Source organism: Lissotriton helveticus, chromosome 12 (assembly GCF_964261635.1).
Source record: "Lissotriton helveticus chromosome 12, aLisHel1.1, whole genome shotgun sequence".
Taxonomy (NCBI): Eukaryota; Metazoa; Chordata; class Amphibia; order Caudata; family Salamandridae; genus Lissotriton; species Lissotriton helveticus.
In genome coordinates this window covers 796,598,794-796,614,358 of record NC_136073.1, presented here as the reverse complement: position 1 = coordinate 796,614,358, position 15,565 = coordinate 796,598,794, and the positions used below count along the sequence as shown (strand labels likewise).

Below are 15,565 nucleotides of genomic sequence, written 5' to 3'. Positions count from 1 at the left end.
GAGCTGGGATGGTGCAGTGAGCTAAAAAATGGTGATGGATCAAGCCCTGATCTTTGGACTGGGTAAGAGTGGTCTGCCTAATTCAGGCACTCTGTTCATCACCACCCCCTTTTCTGAATGCGTTATTACAGAGTCCGGCTTTGGTTGAGAAACAAGGCAGGCGAATCTTCTGGTGCCTTATACTTTTTGGGTTTCGCCTGCCGAAGGCTGCGCTCTGCGCAGCTCTTCAGCGCAGGTGAAATCCTATGTCGACAATAAGCACTTCGGGAACGTCCCCCGGCTCTCATTGGCTAGCTCCATAAATGGAGGCTAGCCATTGAGTGCCGGATCTGTCCGTCAAGGCCGGACCAGATTCGGGGGCGTTCCCGAGATTTTTTCCCTGGGCGGAGTTACGTTTTTTCCGTTCCCTCCCCTTTCACTGAAAGTGTTTTCAGATGCGCTGTCCATTCCCGCCCCCTCTGTGTGCCTTTCCGCCCCCCTCGCTGTCCTGTGCACGTTTCCCGCCGTCCGTGTCCTCTCCCGCCGCCTCCCGCCGTCCGTGTCTTCTCCCGCCCTCCTCCCGCCGTCCGTGTCTTCTCCCGCCCTCCTCCCGCCGTCCGTGTCTTCTCCCGCCCTCCTCCCGCCGTCCGTGTCCTCTCCCGCCGTCCGTGTCTTCTCCCGCCCTCCTCCCGCCGTCCGTGTCCTCTCCCGTTTACAGGTATGATCGATACGCCTGTGAATTCTTATTTATTAAACAGTTTGCCTTAACGGGCCGTAGCCTCGCCGTATAATAACCTAACTGGAATGACATCACTGTAATCGCGTTAAAGCGAGATGCGTCATCATGTTGACTAGGCCAGAGGATACACGGTAATCCTTTCGGTTCGATTTCATCGCGCTGCCCCTTTAAGACGAAGCTTCAGTTTGTTTACATGTCATCCTTCTCCGCAGAACTCCCATGCTGGCTTCGTGGACTCCCTATTCATTGGTCAGTAGGGCTCTGCTGCCATTGGTCTTCCCCTTCACAGCTGTTGTCTGGCGCCCGGCAACCAAACTCAACCGCGCGCTTGTGTGAGAACAACAAATACATACACCGACTTTCCTCCGCCCCATTCCCTTCGGAGGATATCTATTGGCTCAAAAAGAGATGGGCGAAGGCCAAGCGGTACGGTGGCCAATTAAAGTAATGTTGCTACCCAACGTTTCGCAGCTATAGGTTAGTCGAGATGTCACTGACAGGCCAGCAGGGTTATGTGCGCATGATATATTAAGTGTAAAGGTGTAGGTGCCAAGGGTATCTTGTTTAAAGAGAAGCTGGTTATTTTTTAACTTTTTTAGCCCAATCCGCTAGATATGTTTTTAGGTGAGGACAGGGGTGATCATTTAGCCTCCGCCTCCCCGAGACTCTTGTTTTGAGGCTTCTCTTACAGCCCGGCACCCTGAAGACCAGCTGTGAGTGACAGCTTCGGCTGTTCCCACCAATAAGAAGCGGGCTGTATATACTCCAGGGCAATCGTTGTTTAGACTTAGAGCATATGTGACGGGGAGTAGAATCACTAGTATTTTTATTTATTTATTATTTTATTTATTTAAAGCATTTTTATTACCCGAAGGTGTCAGAGCACTGTACAATAGAACCAGTTACGTTACATGAGAGAACTGTTACAGAAATGGAACAAAACAAAGGTGTTGCTAAGGGGTTCACCACCCTCGGATAACTTATAATAAAGAGACTCTATCAGAATAATATGTTGAGTATAGTACTTTCTGAAAAACGTGGATGAATTAGCTTACGTTGATCACAAATAAGAACCATACTAATGCCAAACCAGAATAATTGCACAATATAACGAAAAGGTAAGCCAGAACTTACAGGCTGTAGACATTTGCTCAAGAAGTCTCATTCACTTGCACATTTTGGGCTGCATTGAGTCTGTGCTTTCAGTCCTCCCTCGCAGGGGATTAAATTTACGAAGGATGGAAAATGTTTGCGCTTTTAAAGCTTTCTAAATACAGTTTCAAAAGGCTTTATGGTAAACTGGCAAGACATCATGACATTTCTTTTTTAATCAGACTTTACTGTTCTCTATCCTCAGTTAAGCAGGTTCGTGATTTTTGTGGGCAGGGCTTGTTTTGTATTTACTTTTGGTAGGGCGTGCGCTTGTTTTGGGCTTCTTTTCAAGGGGGAGTGTGCTTGTTTTGGATTTCAGACCTGGCAACACGAGTGGCGAGGTGAGACGCAGTCGTGGTATCTGTGCACAGACTGTCCATGGGACGGCTTGCCTGCCCCCTCCACTAGCTGCCCCGGTGTCCCCTTGCAGAGCCTGCGGGGGCTGGACGCCCTGCTGTTGTCGTTGGTGTGGCTGCAGCCTGTGGCCGGTAAGGAACTGCAGCTGTGTCTGCTTTGGGTGGAAGGAGGAGGATTTGGGGGGGGGGGGGTAGATAATCGAGGCAGTATTGCAGAGTGTATTATTTTAGAGGATATACGGGTTATGGGCTTCTGTACGGGCATGGGAGACTTTGGCGGAGACTATGTGTTTTGGGGTATATGGTACTTGAGTAGTGAGTGTGCAGAGTAGTGAGTGTGCAGAGTAGTGAGTGTGCAGAGTAGTGAGTGTGCAGAGTAGTGAGTGTGCAGAGTAGTGAGTGTGCAGAGTAGTGAGTGTGCAGAGTAGTGAGTGTGCAGAGTAGTGAGTGTGCAGAGTAGTGAGTGTGCAGAGTAGTGAGTGTGCAGAGTAGTGAGTGTGCAGAGTAGTGAGTAGCTAGGGAGTGCAGGGGGAGTGCAGGGGGAGTGCAGGGGGAGTGCAGGGGGAGTGCAGGGGGAGTGCAGGGGGAGTGCAGGGGGAGTGCAGGGGGAGTGCAGGGGGAGTGCAGGGGGAGTAGCTAGGGAGTGCAGGGGGAGTGCAGGGGGAGTGCAGGGGGAGTGCAGGGGGAGTGCAGAGTGAGTAGCTAGGGAGTGCAGGGGGAGTGCAGAGTGAGTAGCTAGGGAGTGCAGAGTGACTGCCGAGATTAAGCTAATGGCAATGTAAATGACAATGCCATTTATTTATCTGTTTTCAAAACCAACACATAAATACAAATGTTGTCATTTACAATGCCAATAGCTCTAACTTTTCCAAAGGCGAAACCATTGCATTGTAAATGCTTGTTGTCTATGCGTGGGAGTACGGCAGAAACTGAATTAGGCCGTTCGATGAGTTTGAGCCCTTCCTTCCAAATGAATTCTATAATAGGAATGGTATGCACTTGTTTCAGAGGTTGATCTTTAAAATCATAAAGAAAACAGTACTCTTGTCTGATGATCATAGGCAAGTGGAAACGTTTTGCTGCTCTCGCCATCAAAAGGTGAAAACCTCCAATGTCCACTGGAGGAGATGCCAGAGGAGAGGCAGGAGGAGGGGACAGAGTCTGAGCCTGGTAATTGTCCCATTCTGTTAGGACAGCGTCATCATCCTGGTCTGTATCGTTACGATTGTCATCATCATCATTACCAGGGTACTGAGGAACTGGTGACCAGGCCGGTGCAACCTGAAGGGACGCCTGTATTGAAGGAGGCGGTGGAGAGGCCTGCGAAGAAGGTGGGAAACGACGATTATAATCCTCCAGCATATGTTGAAGATTTGTGATCAAAGTCATTGGTAACTGAGCCATAGGAACATCATGGTCATCATCACGTGTGTCATCTGGAACTGAGATGTGTGACTCCCGCTCATCATCATCATAGTCTTTGGCATTTCATATGTAGCTCTGACGAGCTACTTGCAGCACGAAAGGTGTCATCTGCATAGGAGTCATCTGAAGAGTCCTCCCCTGCAGACTCAAATAGTTGAGCAGGGGGACCTGACCGATGTTGTAAAGGGCTCAAAAGCAGTGGAGCTGGACATTTAACAGTAGTAGCTGTCACCACTGTGAAGGTGGTTGCAGTCGCCAGAGAATATTGCGCCGTCGACGAGCTCGTCGAAGTGGTCATCGAGGGCTTTGTCGATGATGTCCCTGGCGTCGACGAAGATGAGGTTGACGTCGACGAAGCACAGGTCTTAGTCGACGAGTACACTGGCGTCGACGGAGATGTTGATGTAGTCGATGAAGTCTTCAGCGTCGATGGAGCCATCGTCGACGCCGTCGAGGTACTTGACGTCGACTAGCCCACCGTCGACGGAAGAGGTAGCGTCGACGAGACGCATCGACGAAGTCTTTGTTCACGAATGACGCTTAGGAAGGGTCGTCGCCGAGACGGATTTCTTTGCCGTCGACTAGATCTTCACAATGGACGAGATAGGCCGGACCTCCTGGACCATCGTCGTCGACAGAGTGCTGGTCGTTGTCGAAGTAGGTATAACGTCGACGAATCTCGTCGACGACGGGCGCGTCGACGAGCTGGCACATTTTAGAGGACGAGGGCACAGTGTGGATCTGCGATGCCAGATAACTAGGTCCCGCAGGCGTAGAGGCCAGCAGATCCCGTGGGGAGACTGACTTCGGAGCGACCACAAGCTTCTTTTTTAGAAAAGGAGAAGGAATCTCAGTCTCAGACCCACGCTTCAGGGAGGTCTTAGAATGGCGAGAAGACACTCGCTATATCAGACACAGGGTTGTCTGAGGTCTTCAACCTCTGTAGCCACAGAAGGAGACGGGCCTCTCTATCTTTTAGGGTCTTTGAAGAAAATGTTCTGCAAAATTTGCAACTCCTCACCTCATGGTCCGGGTACAAGCAGTAGATGCATTTTTTATGAGGGTCCTCAGAGAAAAGACGAAGTTTTCCACAGGCAGAACAGGGCCTGAATAAAGACTTTTTAGTTGAAGACATGTTCTTGAAGTTCTGAAGGTTTGAAGATGAAGAAAACTGAGCAGAGCTCAGGGAGACTCCCTTCACACGACGTGCGGTAGAAAATCTGAGGGCTTGAGCTTCTGAGGAGAAGGTTCTAGAGGGTGCTATAGCATGATTGGCTGGAATGTGGACTATTGTAATGACATGGATATGTTACTAAAGTGAACTCTCCCTCTATGCTTTCTATGGGCCAATTTTTTGATTTCTATCTATCTATCTCCATCCATCTCCATCCATCTCCCTCCCTCTCTCTCTCTCTCTCTCTCTCCATCTGTATCGCTCTCTCTCCAGATCTGTATCGCTCTCTAGATCTGTATCGCTCTCTCTAGATCTGTATCGCTCTCTAGATCTGTATCGCTCTCTAGATCTGTATCGCTCTCTCTAGATCTGTATCGCTCTCTCTAGATCTGTATCGCTCTCTCTAGATCTGTATCGCTCTCTAGATCTGTATCGCTCTCTAGATCTGTATCGCTCTCTAGATCTGTATCGCTCTCTAGATCTGTATCGCTCTCTAGATCTGTATCGCTCTCTAGATCTGTATCGCTCTCTAGATCTGTATCGCTCTCTAGATCTGTATCGCTCTCTAGATCTGTATCGCTCTCTAGATCTGTATCGCTCTCTAGATCTGTATCGCTCTCTAGATCTGTATCGCTCTCTAGATCTGTATCGCTCTCTAGATCTGTATCGCTCTCTAGATCTGTATCGCTCTCTAGATCTGTATCGCTCTCTAGATCTGTATCGCTCTCTAGATCTGTATCGCTCTCTAGATCTGTATCGCTCTCTAGATCTGTATCGCTCTCTAGATCTGTATCGCTCTCTAGATCTGTATCGCTCTCTAGATCTGTATCGCTCTCTAGATCTGTATCGCTCTCTAGATCTGTATCGCTCTCTAGATCTGTATCGCTCTCTAGATCTGTATCGCTCTCTAGATCTGTATCGCTCTCTATTTATTTATTAGCTTGTATAGCGCAGGATTCGACCCCCGAAGGGATATCTCCGCGCTTGTGCTCTTACCAAAATAACCTAATCATGAACATGGACTGTGACGAGTCAATGTGTTGAAAAATTAGCAGGCAGGAAATAAAAAGGTTTTTAAAGTCTTTTTAAAAGAATTAGTGTTTAGTTTCAGAGTTGAGGGGAGTGAATTCCATATAGTGGGGCCTTTGTAGGAGAGGGCACGACCTCCCTGTCTAGATTTTTTAATCCTAGGAACCTGGAGCAGTTGCTGACTGCTAGAACGGAGAGTGCGCCCAGGACTATAGGGAATGAATTTTTCTTTCAAATATTTAGGTCCAGTACCAAACAGACATTTGTGTATTGTGCAGCAGATTTTAAATGTTAAACGCAGCCAGTGAAGTTTGTCCAGGAGAGGACGTGAAGCTGTCCTAGGTTGGGCATTGAGAACAAGTCTCGCTGCGGTGTTCTGGACTACCTGTAGTCTTTGCAGTTGTTCCTCATTGGCCAAGATGAACAGGCCACTGCAGTAATCCAGCTTACTAATTACCATCGTCTGGACAAGTGTTTTCCTATAGATGTCTGATAGGAATGGAAAGACGTCGTAGCAGTCCGATGATACGAAAACAAGATCCTGCTACTTGATTTGTGTGCACTTTGAACAAAAGTGCCTTATCAAGCCGCACACCGAGATTTTTACGGTCTGTTTAGGACTCTGTACTGGTCCCAAATCTGGGGGCCACCATTCTGGAGACCACAAAAGAGTGGCCTCTCCGAACAACATGACCTCTGTCTTGCCTACGTTGCACTGGAGGCAGTTTAATGCCATCCAGTCCGATACTGCCCTTATTCCGTCCGCAAAAGAATTTTATATCGCGGGCGTGAGGGTCTGAAAGGGGAACAAAAGCTGAGTGTCGTCAGCATACGACACTGGGGTGAACCCATGTGCTCTTACAATGTCTGCCAAGGGGGCCACATACACATTAAACAGTGTAGGGCTTAGGCATGAGCCCTGTGGCACTCCCTTGGTGAGCTCCCTAAAGATGGAATAATGGGAGCCCAATCTGACTCCTTGTGAGCGGCCCGAAAGGAAGCTCTCCAGCCAGGACAGAGCTACGCCTCCTATACCCATCTCCCTCAGACGACCGAGAAGTATCTCATGTGACACCGCGTCGAAGGCAGCGGATAAATCTAACAGCACCAGAATCATGGAGCCCCCGCCATCCAGTGACATCCTGATGTTATCGGTCATTGAGAGGAGGGCAGATTCGGTGCTGTGATTTGGCCTAAACCCAGATTGAGAAGAGTCCAGAGCCTCCGCTGCCTCGATGTACTTGGACAGATGGGTGTTCACATGTCTCTCGGTCATTTTGCTAAGGTAAGGCAGGAGGGAGATGGGTCGGAGGTTTGAAAGGTCCGTCCATGGGAGCGTCGCGTTCTTTCGGATAGGGTTCACCACTGCTTTTTTCCACTCCGTCGATCTCTCTAGAGATCTCTCTCTCTAGATAGATCTCTCTCTAGATAGATCTCTCTCTAGATAGATCTCTCTCTAGATAGATCTCTCTCTAGATAGATCTCTCTCTAGATAGATCTCTCTCTAGATAGATCTCTCTCTAGATAGATCTCTCTCTCTCTCTCTCTCTATCTCTCCCCCATCTCTCCCCCATCTCTCCCCCATCTCTCCCCCATCTCTCCCCCATCTCTCCCCCATCTCTCCCCCATCTCTCCCCCATCTCTCCCCCATCTCTCTATGTATATATATTCTGTATATACATTATCTATATACATTATCTATATATATTATCTATATATATTATCTATATATATTATCTATATATATTATCTATATATATTATCTATATATGTTTCTTACTACTATTTTATGTACCGTGGGACTCCCACTTCGACGACGGGGAATTATTCAAGCTTGTGAATCGAAAGACACCCTAATACTGGAAAACAAGGTCTTCGCCACGGTCTTGGCCCAGAGACTTTGTCCCCTTTTGCAGGATCTTCTCCACCCCGACCAATGCGGGTTCATGCCTGCTACAGGCACTCATCACTGTATTCGGCGACTCCACCTGGCTCTGGCCCACCGGGAGCGCCTGACCCCATATTTGGCTCTGCTCTTCTTAGACTTTGAGAAGGCCTTAGACACGGTGAATTGGGGTTATCTGCAAGATGTGCTGGACAGGATGGGTTTCGGTCCCTCGTTCCGCCATCTGGTCAGGGTCTTATACACCAATCCCAGAGCCTGAGTGCTCATTAATGGGGAGCTCTCTGAGATATTCCCGATCCGACGGGGTACACGTCAGGGGTGTCCGCTCTCGCCACTCTTATTTGCACTGGCGATGGAGCCCCTGGCAGCCCTCATTCGCCAAGATCCGCTTATTCGGGGATGGGCCTGGGACTCAAGCCAGGTGGACAAGATAGCTCTATATGCGGACGATGTTCTGCTTTACCTGGCGGACCCCGACATCTCGGGCCCCAGATGTCTGGCCTTTGAGCGGGTTTTCCGGACTCAGTCTGAACCCGGCGAAGTCCACTTTGGTTCCCCTGCACCCCTCCAGGGATTTCTTTGACTGGCAGTCGGACATCCCCCTTAGAAGGCACTCAGTCAAATATCTTGGCGTTTGGATAACTCTCCTGCCAGAACTTGAATGGGCGTTGAACGTTAAGCCTTAGGTAGTCCGGATGAAGGCGGATCTTAAAAGGTGGCAGAACCTTCCCCTTTACCCCCTGGGCAGGAGTGCCCTCTTCAAAATGATTCTCCTCCCCCGTTTTCTCATATATTGCAAAACACTACTATTTCTCTCCCTGGCAGTTGGTTCCGAGACCTGGACGGCGTTCTCACCGGATTCCTCTGTGGTGGGGCAAGATCACATTTATCCTTGTCGCACTGTCATATTTCCCCCTTTGATGGAGGTATGGGCTCACCAATCTCCACCTCTACTACCTGGCCACGAAACGTATGGTCATTCATGATTGGCATGCGGGCGGCTGGTCCGACCCTGCATACAGTGTACAACTCAGCACGTCGGATTTCCCGAGAATCCAGGCGTTTCTGTATGGTAGCCCGGTGCCGCAGGCCCTACCCTCGGTTACCAGGACGGTGTTCCTGGCCTGGCGTACGGCTTTCCGCCACGTGCGATGGGATCGGAAGCGGACTCGACAGACGCCACTTTGGCACGGGTCCTGGATGCAGGAGGTTTCGTCCCTACAGGGATTCCGACTTTGGGAACTTATTGGAATTTTAGTGCTCTGGGACGTCTGGGTGGGTGGGGGGATCACATTCGCTCCTTTGCAGATTTACAACAGCGCCATGCCCTCCAACACTCCCAACACTATAAATAGCTACAACTTAGACATGCCCTTCATACATATATCTCGCCACCTGTCTCCCTTCCAGAGTTCAGCCCGATGGAAGCTCAATTAATGATGGGGAATCTGGGGGGGGGGGGGTCCCTGGTGAACAATGGTCTCCCTCACCCCCCCTCTCCCTCACACCCCCTCACCCTCACACCCCCTCACCCTCACACCCCCTCACCCTCACACCCCCTCACCCTCACACCCCCTCACCCTCACACCCCCTCACCCTCACACCCCCTCACCCTCACACACCCTCACCCTCACACACCCTCACCCTCACACACCACATCACTCGGGGGGCACCGCCACATCCCACATCACTCGGGGGGCACCGCCACATCACTCGGGGGGCACCGCCACATCACTCGGGGGGCACCGCCACATCACTCGGGGGGGCACCGCCACATCACTCCGGCGGCACCGCCACATCACTCGGGGGGCACCGCCACATCACTCCGGCGAGATTATAGTAAGTGGAAAAGAACAGTCTACCAAAACTGCTGCAGATCGCATACAGTTCCTGTGATCTATGCACGTGCGCACCATCGCCAGCCACATAACACACCACCATTTGCCTGTGCCTCAGCATCAGACTTCAAAGGCTGCCACTCCCCCGCCCCCCCCCCCCCCGTGTGCACATCGCGCACCACCACATCACTCGGGGGCACCACCACATCACTCCGGCGAGATTATAGTAAGCGGAAAAGAACAGTCAACCAAAACGGCTGCGGTTCGTATACAGTTCATGTGATCTATGCGCGTGCACACCACCACATCACTCAGGGGCATCACTCAGGGACACCACCACATCACACGGGGGCACCACCACATCACACGGGGGCACCACCACATCACACGGGGGCACCACCACATCACTCGGGGGCACCGCCACATCACTCGGGGGGCACCGCCACATCACTCGGGGGCCTTCACATCACTTTAATACACCACCACATCACTCTAATACACCACCACATCACTCTAATACACCACCACATCACTCTAATACACCACCACATCACTCAGCACCACAACAGCACTGTCCTTGCTTGCTACCAACAAGCATTGCCATAGCCAATAGGACTCGCATTAGGAAAGTGTAAGCTATTGGCTTTGTGAATAACAATGCTATTACTTTATATATTTTCAAAGCAAAAACATATTAAACAAATTTGTCATTTACAATACCAATAGCTCACACTTTCCTAATGCGAGATCTATTGCATTGCAAATGCTTGTTATCACATGGTATGGTGCTGTCCAGTGCTGGAGCCCTTTTTTGGGGGGGAGGGGGGAGAGGAGGGGGGGGAGCGAGAGCTCATGCAGGCCCTGGGGTGGGAGGTTCCCCATGATCCGCAGCGCATGCTGCTGGGGGTGTTTGATGGTCTGGATGGCTCTAGGATGGACAAGCGCCTGCTGGGGATGGCTGTGGCGGTCGCCAAGAGGGATACAGCGGCGCACTGGTCCCAGGCTAAGGCGCCCTCTGTAAAAGGCTGGAGGAGAGGGGTGGATTGGTGAGGGATACAGGCGGAGGCCCTATTCGAAGCCCGAGGTTGCCCTGACCGGTTTCATAAAGTGTGGGGCAAATGGTTCAATAGGTTTCCACCTTGATGGTCTGTCTTTATATGCTTTCCTCTGTGTACACCAGTATCTACCGTATGGACTGCCGGGCTAGGCCCCTTTTCCGCTCTGTCACCTGTGTGTAAAGTCAAGTTTTTTCCTGGTAACTAATGAAGTGCAACCAAAGAATTTGTAGGTTGTGGAAAATTTTTCAATAAAATTGATTATCAAAAAAAAAATATATCAAAATCTGATGGTTCCCACGGATTCAATGGTCTTCCAAATCACCTTTTTAAGGTCAATCTTAAATTCTGGTTACCCTTACTGACCCGGTCCTTATTCCTTTGTATTTGAGAACCATATTTTAAGGGCTCTATCTTACACATATTACACACAAAAAGGCAATATTTCACAAGTTACCAAATATTGAAGTAATGCCCTTCTTGGCAGCAAATCTAGGTATTATATTAATTAGGACTAAATCAACTTGATACCTTGGCAAAATCAAATAATCTAATTTCATGTATGCGTAAAACTTGCATAGCATACAGCAACACAACCCATAATATAATAGCACTCTCAATGAAGATTCGTTAAAGTAAAAAATATATATACTTTTTTTTTTTTAATTAAGTCACTTTGCCTGCATCATAAAGCATTTTATGGCTTTCCATTGAGTGGACAAAGCAATTTTATGGACCAAGTCAGTGGCTCTTAATTTGTGGTTGGAGGACCACTGGGGGGGCCGTGAGGCTTACCCAGGGTATCCTCAACTGTTTTACAAAATAAATATTGAAATTAATTAATAGAGTATACAAATAATCAAAACTGAAAATGTGAAAAATGTCTATATTTAATTTTGAATGAAATAAAATATTGAAACATTTGGGCATTTTGTTAGTGTATACTTCTTTTTTATATTTTTGTGTATTTTTTTGATGTTCAACTAATAGAAATGCCGAAGTCCGGGAGTCCCCGCCTTCCAATAACGACTCTGTAGCAGCCCCACAACCCCCAAAGATTCCAGAAAGGATTCAGAAGGGTTCCACAGAAGACAAAATGTTAAGAATCGCTGGTCTAAACTGTCACGATTGGGATTCCTTTCCCATCAAGTGCCACACATGCATTACATTGGAACACCTGGGTTTAAGTGGGTTTAAATTCAAATTGGCCAACAAGGGTCACATCTCTAGGATGATCAAGATAAATAGAGCACTCACACACACACTACATTTATCTCATATACTGCTGATTTGTCTGATGAAGGAAATTTGTTCACCTAGGTTAGGCAAGTTCGCTTTCAGACTGATCATGCTGATACAACCATTATTTTAGATAATACAGTCATTAGCATTTAGAGGGCTTTGGTGGAATCTAACACCGTAGTCCTGCCAACAAGTTGGTAGGCAAGACAAAGAAATCAGCACTTTTGATATCCAGCAATAAACTGTGTAACATCAAGAGATGGTGTATTGGTAATGCTCATTTGAGAAACACGGAAAACACAACCCGGAAGTGTGGTTGAAGGAATGCACATCAATGACGAACATTTAGACTTCATTAAAAACCAACACTACTTCTTTTATATATGCCACCTGTCAACTTTAGAATGATTTTACAAGCATCATCTATTAAGCCTCTACTGTCACTTATGAATCATCATCATCATCATCATCATGATCATCATCATGATGATCTTTATTTCGGCAACATGTGCCGTACAAGGTACAAATAACATTGCATCTGAAACAACTAGTGATAAAATGTAAAATATTAAAACATGTAAAACCAATGTACAAATTATAGGAGCCAGCCATTAAACATACTGCTATTGTCGATGTCATAAATTTATAATTTGACAGTTGTCATACATCCCCAACTAAAAAATATCTTCTCTTGTGCCAGACTATCCCCAAATATTTAGCTAATGCAAAGACTATATGCCCAGATAGGTCGGTCTTAAAGACCCTATATGCATGCGAACAGTGAGAGAACCCCAGGTTTTTACATACTGCAACAATCCATTTCCTCCTCGCCTGCGCGTAAGCATTACAAAAAAACAGTATGTGCAAATCAGTTTCCTGTTCGGATTTACACCCTGGCCAATGGGTCGGGGAAGATTCGGGCCATTTACTAGTATAGGCCCGTAACGGCAAACTGCCATACCTCCATTGGAGATACAGTTTCCTGATAGTTGTTGGGAATATGACATCTAAAACACTTTCAAACCTATAGCTGTCCTTAGTTATTAAAAATGATACCGTTAGAGTGCCTAAGCCTGTTCCTTGTAAGTATGTGGCAAGTTTGCTTTCCTGATACTGAGTGATAAGCTGCCTCCGTGTGGCCTGGAGCATGATGACAATGGGTCAGACCATAGGGTGATAGCCCTAGTTTCCCTAGTTCTTTCTTTATCTAATTTAACCAGGGAATTTTCCCAACATTTGGGAGGGTAAGAATTTCCTGCAGTTCTAGCCTATAATTAACTAGCTCTGGTACAGACCATATCCTACGCCAGATATTAAAGGCCGTAGTCCCATATCTTCATCGAGGGGTCTCAAGCCCCAAGTCGAGTCTCATTGGCAACAAGGGGGTGCTAGGGGAAGTGATAGAAGCTGTCTAATAAATGTATTCTCTATTGCTACTAAATCACGGTTACACATGTAGCCCCAGAGTTCACTTGCATACATGACCGCACCCCTAGCCTGTGCTCTGTAGATCTCTAATGGGGGACCAACCGGCTTACAAGAAGATTTGTTTTTAGTAACAAGCTTGATAATTCCGCCTGCTATTTGGGCCATGAATGCAAAAGGTCTTAATTTGACTACAAAACAGCCTTTCTAGGGTGATTAGGCCAGCTGGCTATATGTATATCTTTGTAAAGTGTTAAGCCATTACTTGGTTCTCTCAGATTTTACTGGCCAATGCTGAATCACGTTTTTTAAAGTTTAAAGCTTCTTGCTACAAGCTCTGCAATGGAGACAATACCATTCCAATTGAAATATACAAAAAAGGATAAATAGTAAGCTGCTGCCTTAATCCGTTCTGCACAATAATTTACATAAACGGAAAGACTTTCCAGACAGTGTTAATAAGTCACAATCATTACACCCACAGTTAAGCTCCACCACATAATTTCATTTGTGCGCCTTTGAACATGCATCAGAAATGCTTCTCTTACTTTACAAGAGTCACAGCTTCCGGAAGAACCTCTGCAAAAGACTCTCGATAAACAATTGCGTTTTTACGTTTGCAGTTCTGTATGACATCATTTGCCAAGTAGAAGAGGTTCAGTCGATGAGGAATACCAGCTGTAAGCAACAAGAATAAACCAGATATAAATATGGTTAGGAAGGTTTGGCCTGACAAGAATTAGGCACAATAAATCAACCACCCACTAAATTTAACACTTTCGCTCAGCTTTCTGTAAGAATGCATCACATACTAAATAAATGAAACGGAAAAAAATCATTAAAAGGTCAAGATAAATACTGAGAAAGATGTGCTACTGATTACCTTTTTGTAACTTGTTAACCTAGAGTACAGGACACATGAAAAGCAATTCTCTGAACAAATCACAGATTACGGATTTATTGTTGAAATTATAACAAGCATTGGCATAACCAATAGGTCGTGCCTTTGGGACCTTAGAAGTGTTTAGCCAAGCAACACTTGATGATGTTGCACCAAGGATATTGTGCTGGATAACTAAACACTTATAAGGTCCCAAAGGCGAGACCTATTGGCTATGCCAATGCTTGTTTTTATTGTTGCCAGATGCCACCATCTGTTTAATGATTTGCAGATTCCAACAAATTAGTTTCTACCAATAGTAAACAAAACATGGTGCTTGTATTTTAATGCAGTAGCAAACTCTTAGCAAAAGTTAACTGGTGACTCTTCAGTTCATGACTGCTGTATTAAGGTGATCTACTGGTACGGTAAACATTTAGTACAGATAATATTAACCCCTTGCCTGCACTGAACGTTCCGCACTAGTGTGGAACGTTCTATTGCACGGGCGGGGCCGTGATGTTCAACATACATGCGCAGCGCTACCGAGGTAGTGCACGCGACGTCCGCTGAACATCGGCAGCAGCGGTGGGGTTAATGTCCTCAGTTGATTGACGGGGAAGAGCGTTTGTCTGCTTGACAAAAAAATTATATATTTAAATAGAATACAAACTGTAAACAATTCTGCCTTTGTCTTCAACATATCATCTTCCATTTGGCATGTATATTCCTGTAGCATCAATGACACTTTTCGGAGCAGCAGTTATTTCAAGACGACAATTCAAAAACAAAATAGCTCAAACATTGTACTTTTAAAAGTCTAATATATTGAGTCTTACATTGCCCTCCAGCAAGGCAATTTAAAAGGTGCTTCTGAAGCCCCACGTATAGGCAAAGAGCAAATCCAAACCTCCAATTCGGACCTAAAATATAAATAGTCACACCTTTTTAGTACAAGAAGTATCGTTAGGACTAGGGCCTGCCGTACACTGCGCAGCAGTGTCGCACAGCGAGTCCTTTTCGAGGGGAATTGAAAATGGACCTGGAAATTCCAAGCATTTGTGGGTGTTATTTCCAGGGTCCATTCTCATTGGCCTTCGCCTGCGTGCTGTTTTGTAACAGGACACGCAATAGGCCATGGGCGGTCGCGTAGCTCCGCCCATGGCCTATTGGTGTCTGTTACGCGCACCAGAGGCCATATGTTTTGAATTATCGCGGCTTGACAGCTGCGATAATTCAAAACATATGCTCGCAGTGGCGCACGTGCACACCACTAGCGGGCATTTTTTTTTTTTACAATACGATCGCTTCCGCGATCGGTTGAAGTGCCGCTTGTTATAAAAGCCAATGGGGCATATACAGGCA

The 15,565-nt window shown here is 47.1% G+C and overlaps 1 protein-coding gene across 2 annotated transcripts in view; it reads right to left on the bottom strand.

Moving 5' to 3' along the window:
* Positions 1-15,565, bottom strand: part of RPRD2 (regulation of nuclear pre-mRNA domain containing 2) — a 469,322-nt gene that overhangs the window by 362,262 nt on the left and 91,495 nt on the right. For both annotated transcript variants that reach the window (XM_078669938.1, XM_078669937.1), the window contains exon 2: positions 13,869-13,998. In XM_078669938.1, the coding sequence (XP_078526064.1) occupies positions 13,869-13,998 (130 nt within the window). The remainder of the gene's footprint in view (positions 1-13,868; positions 13,999-15,565) is intronic.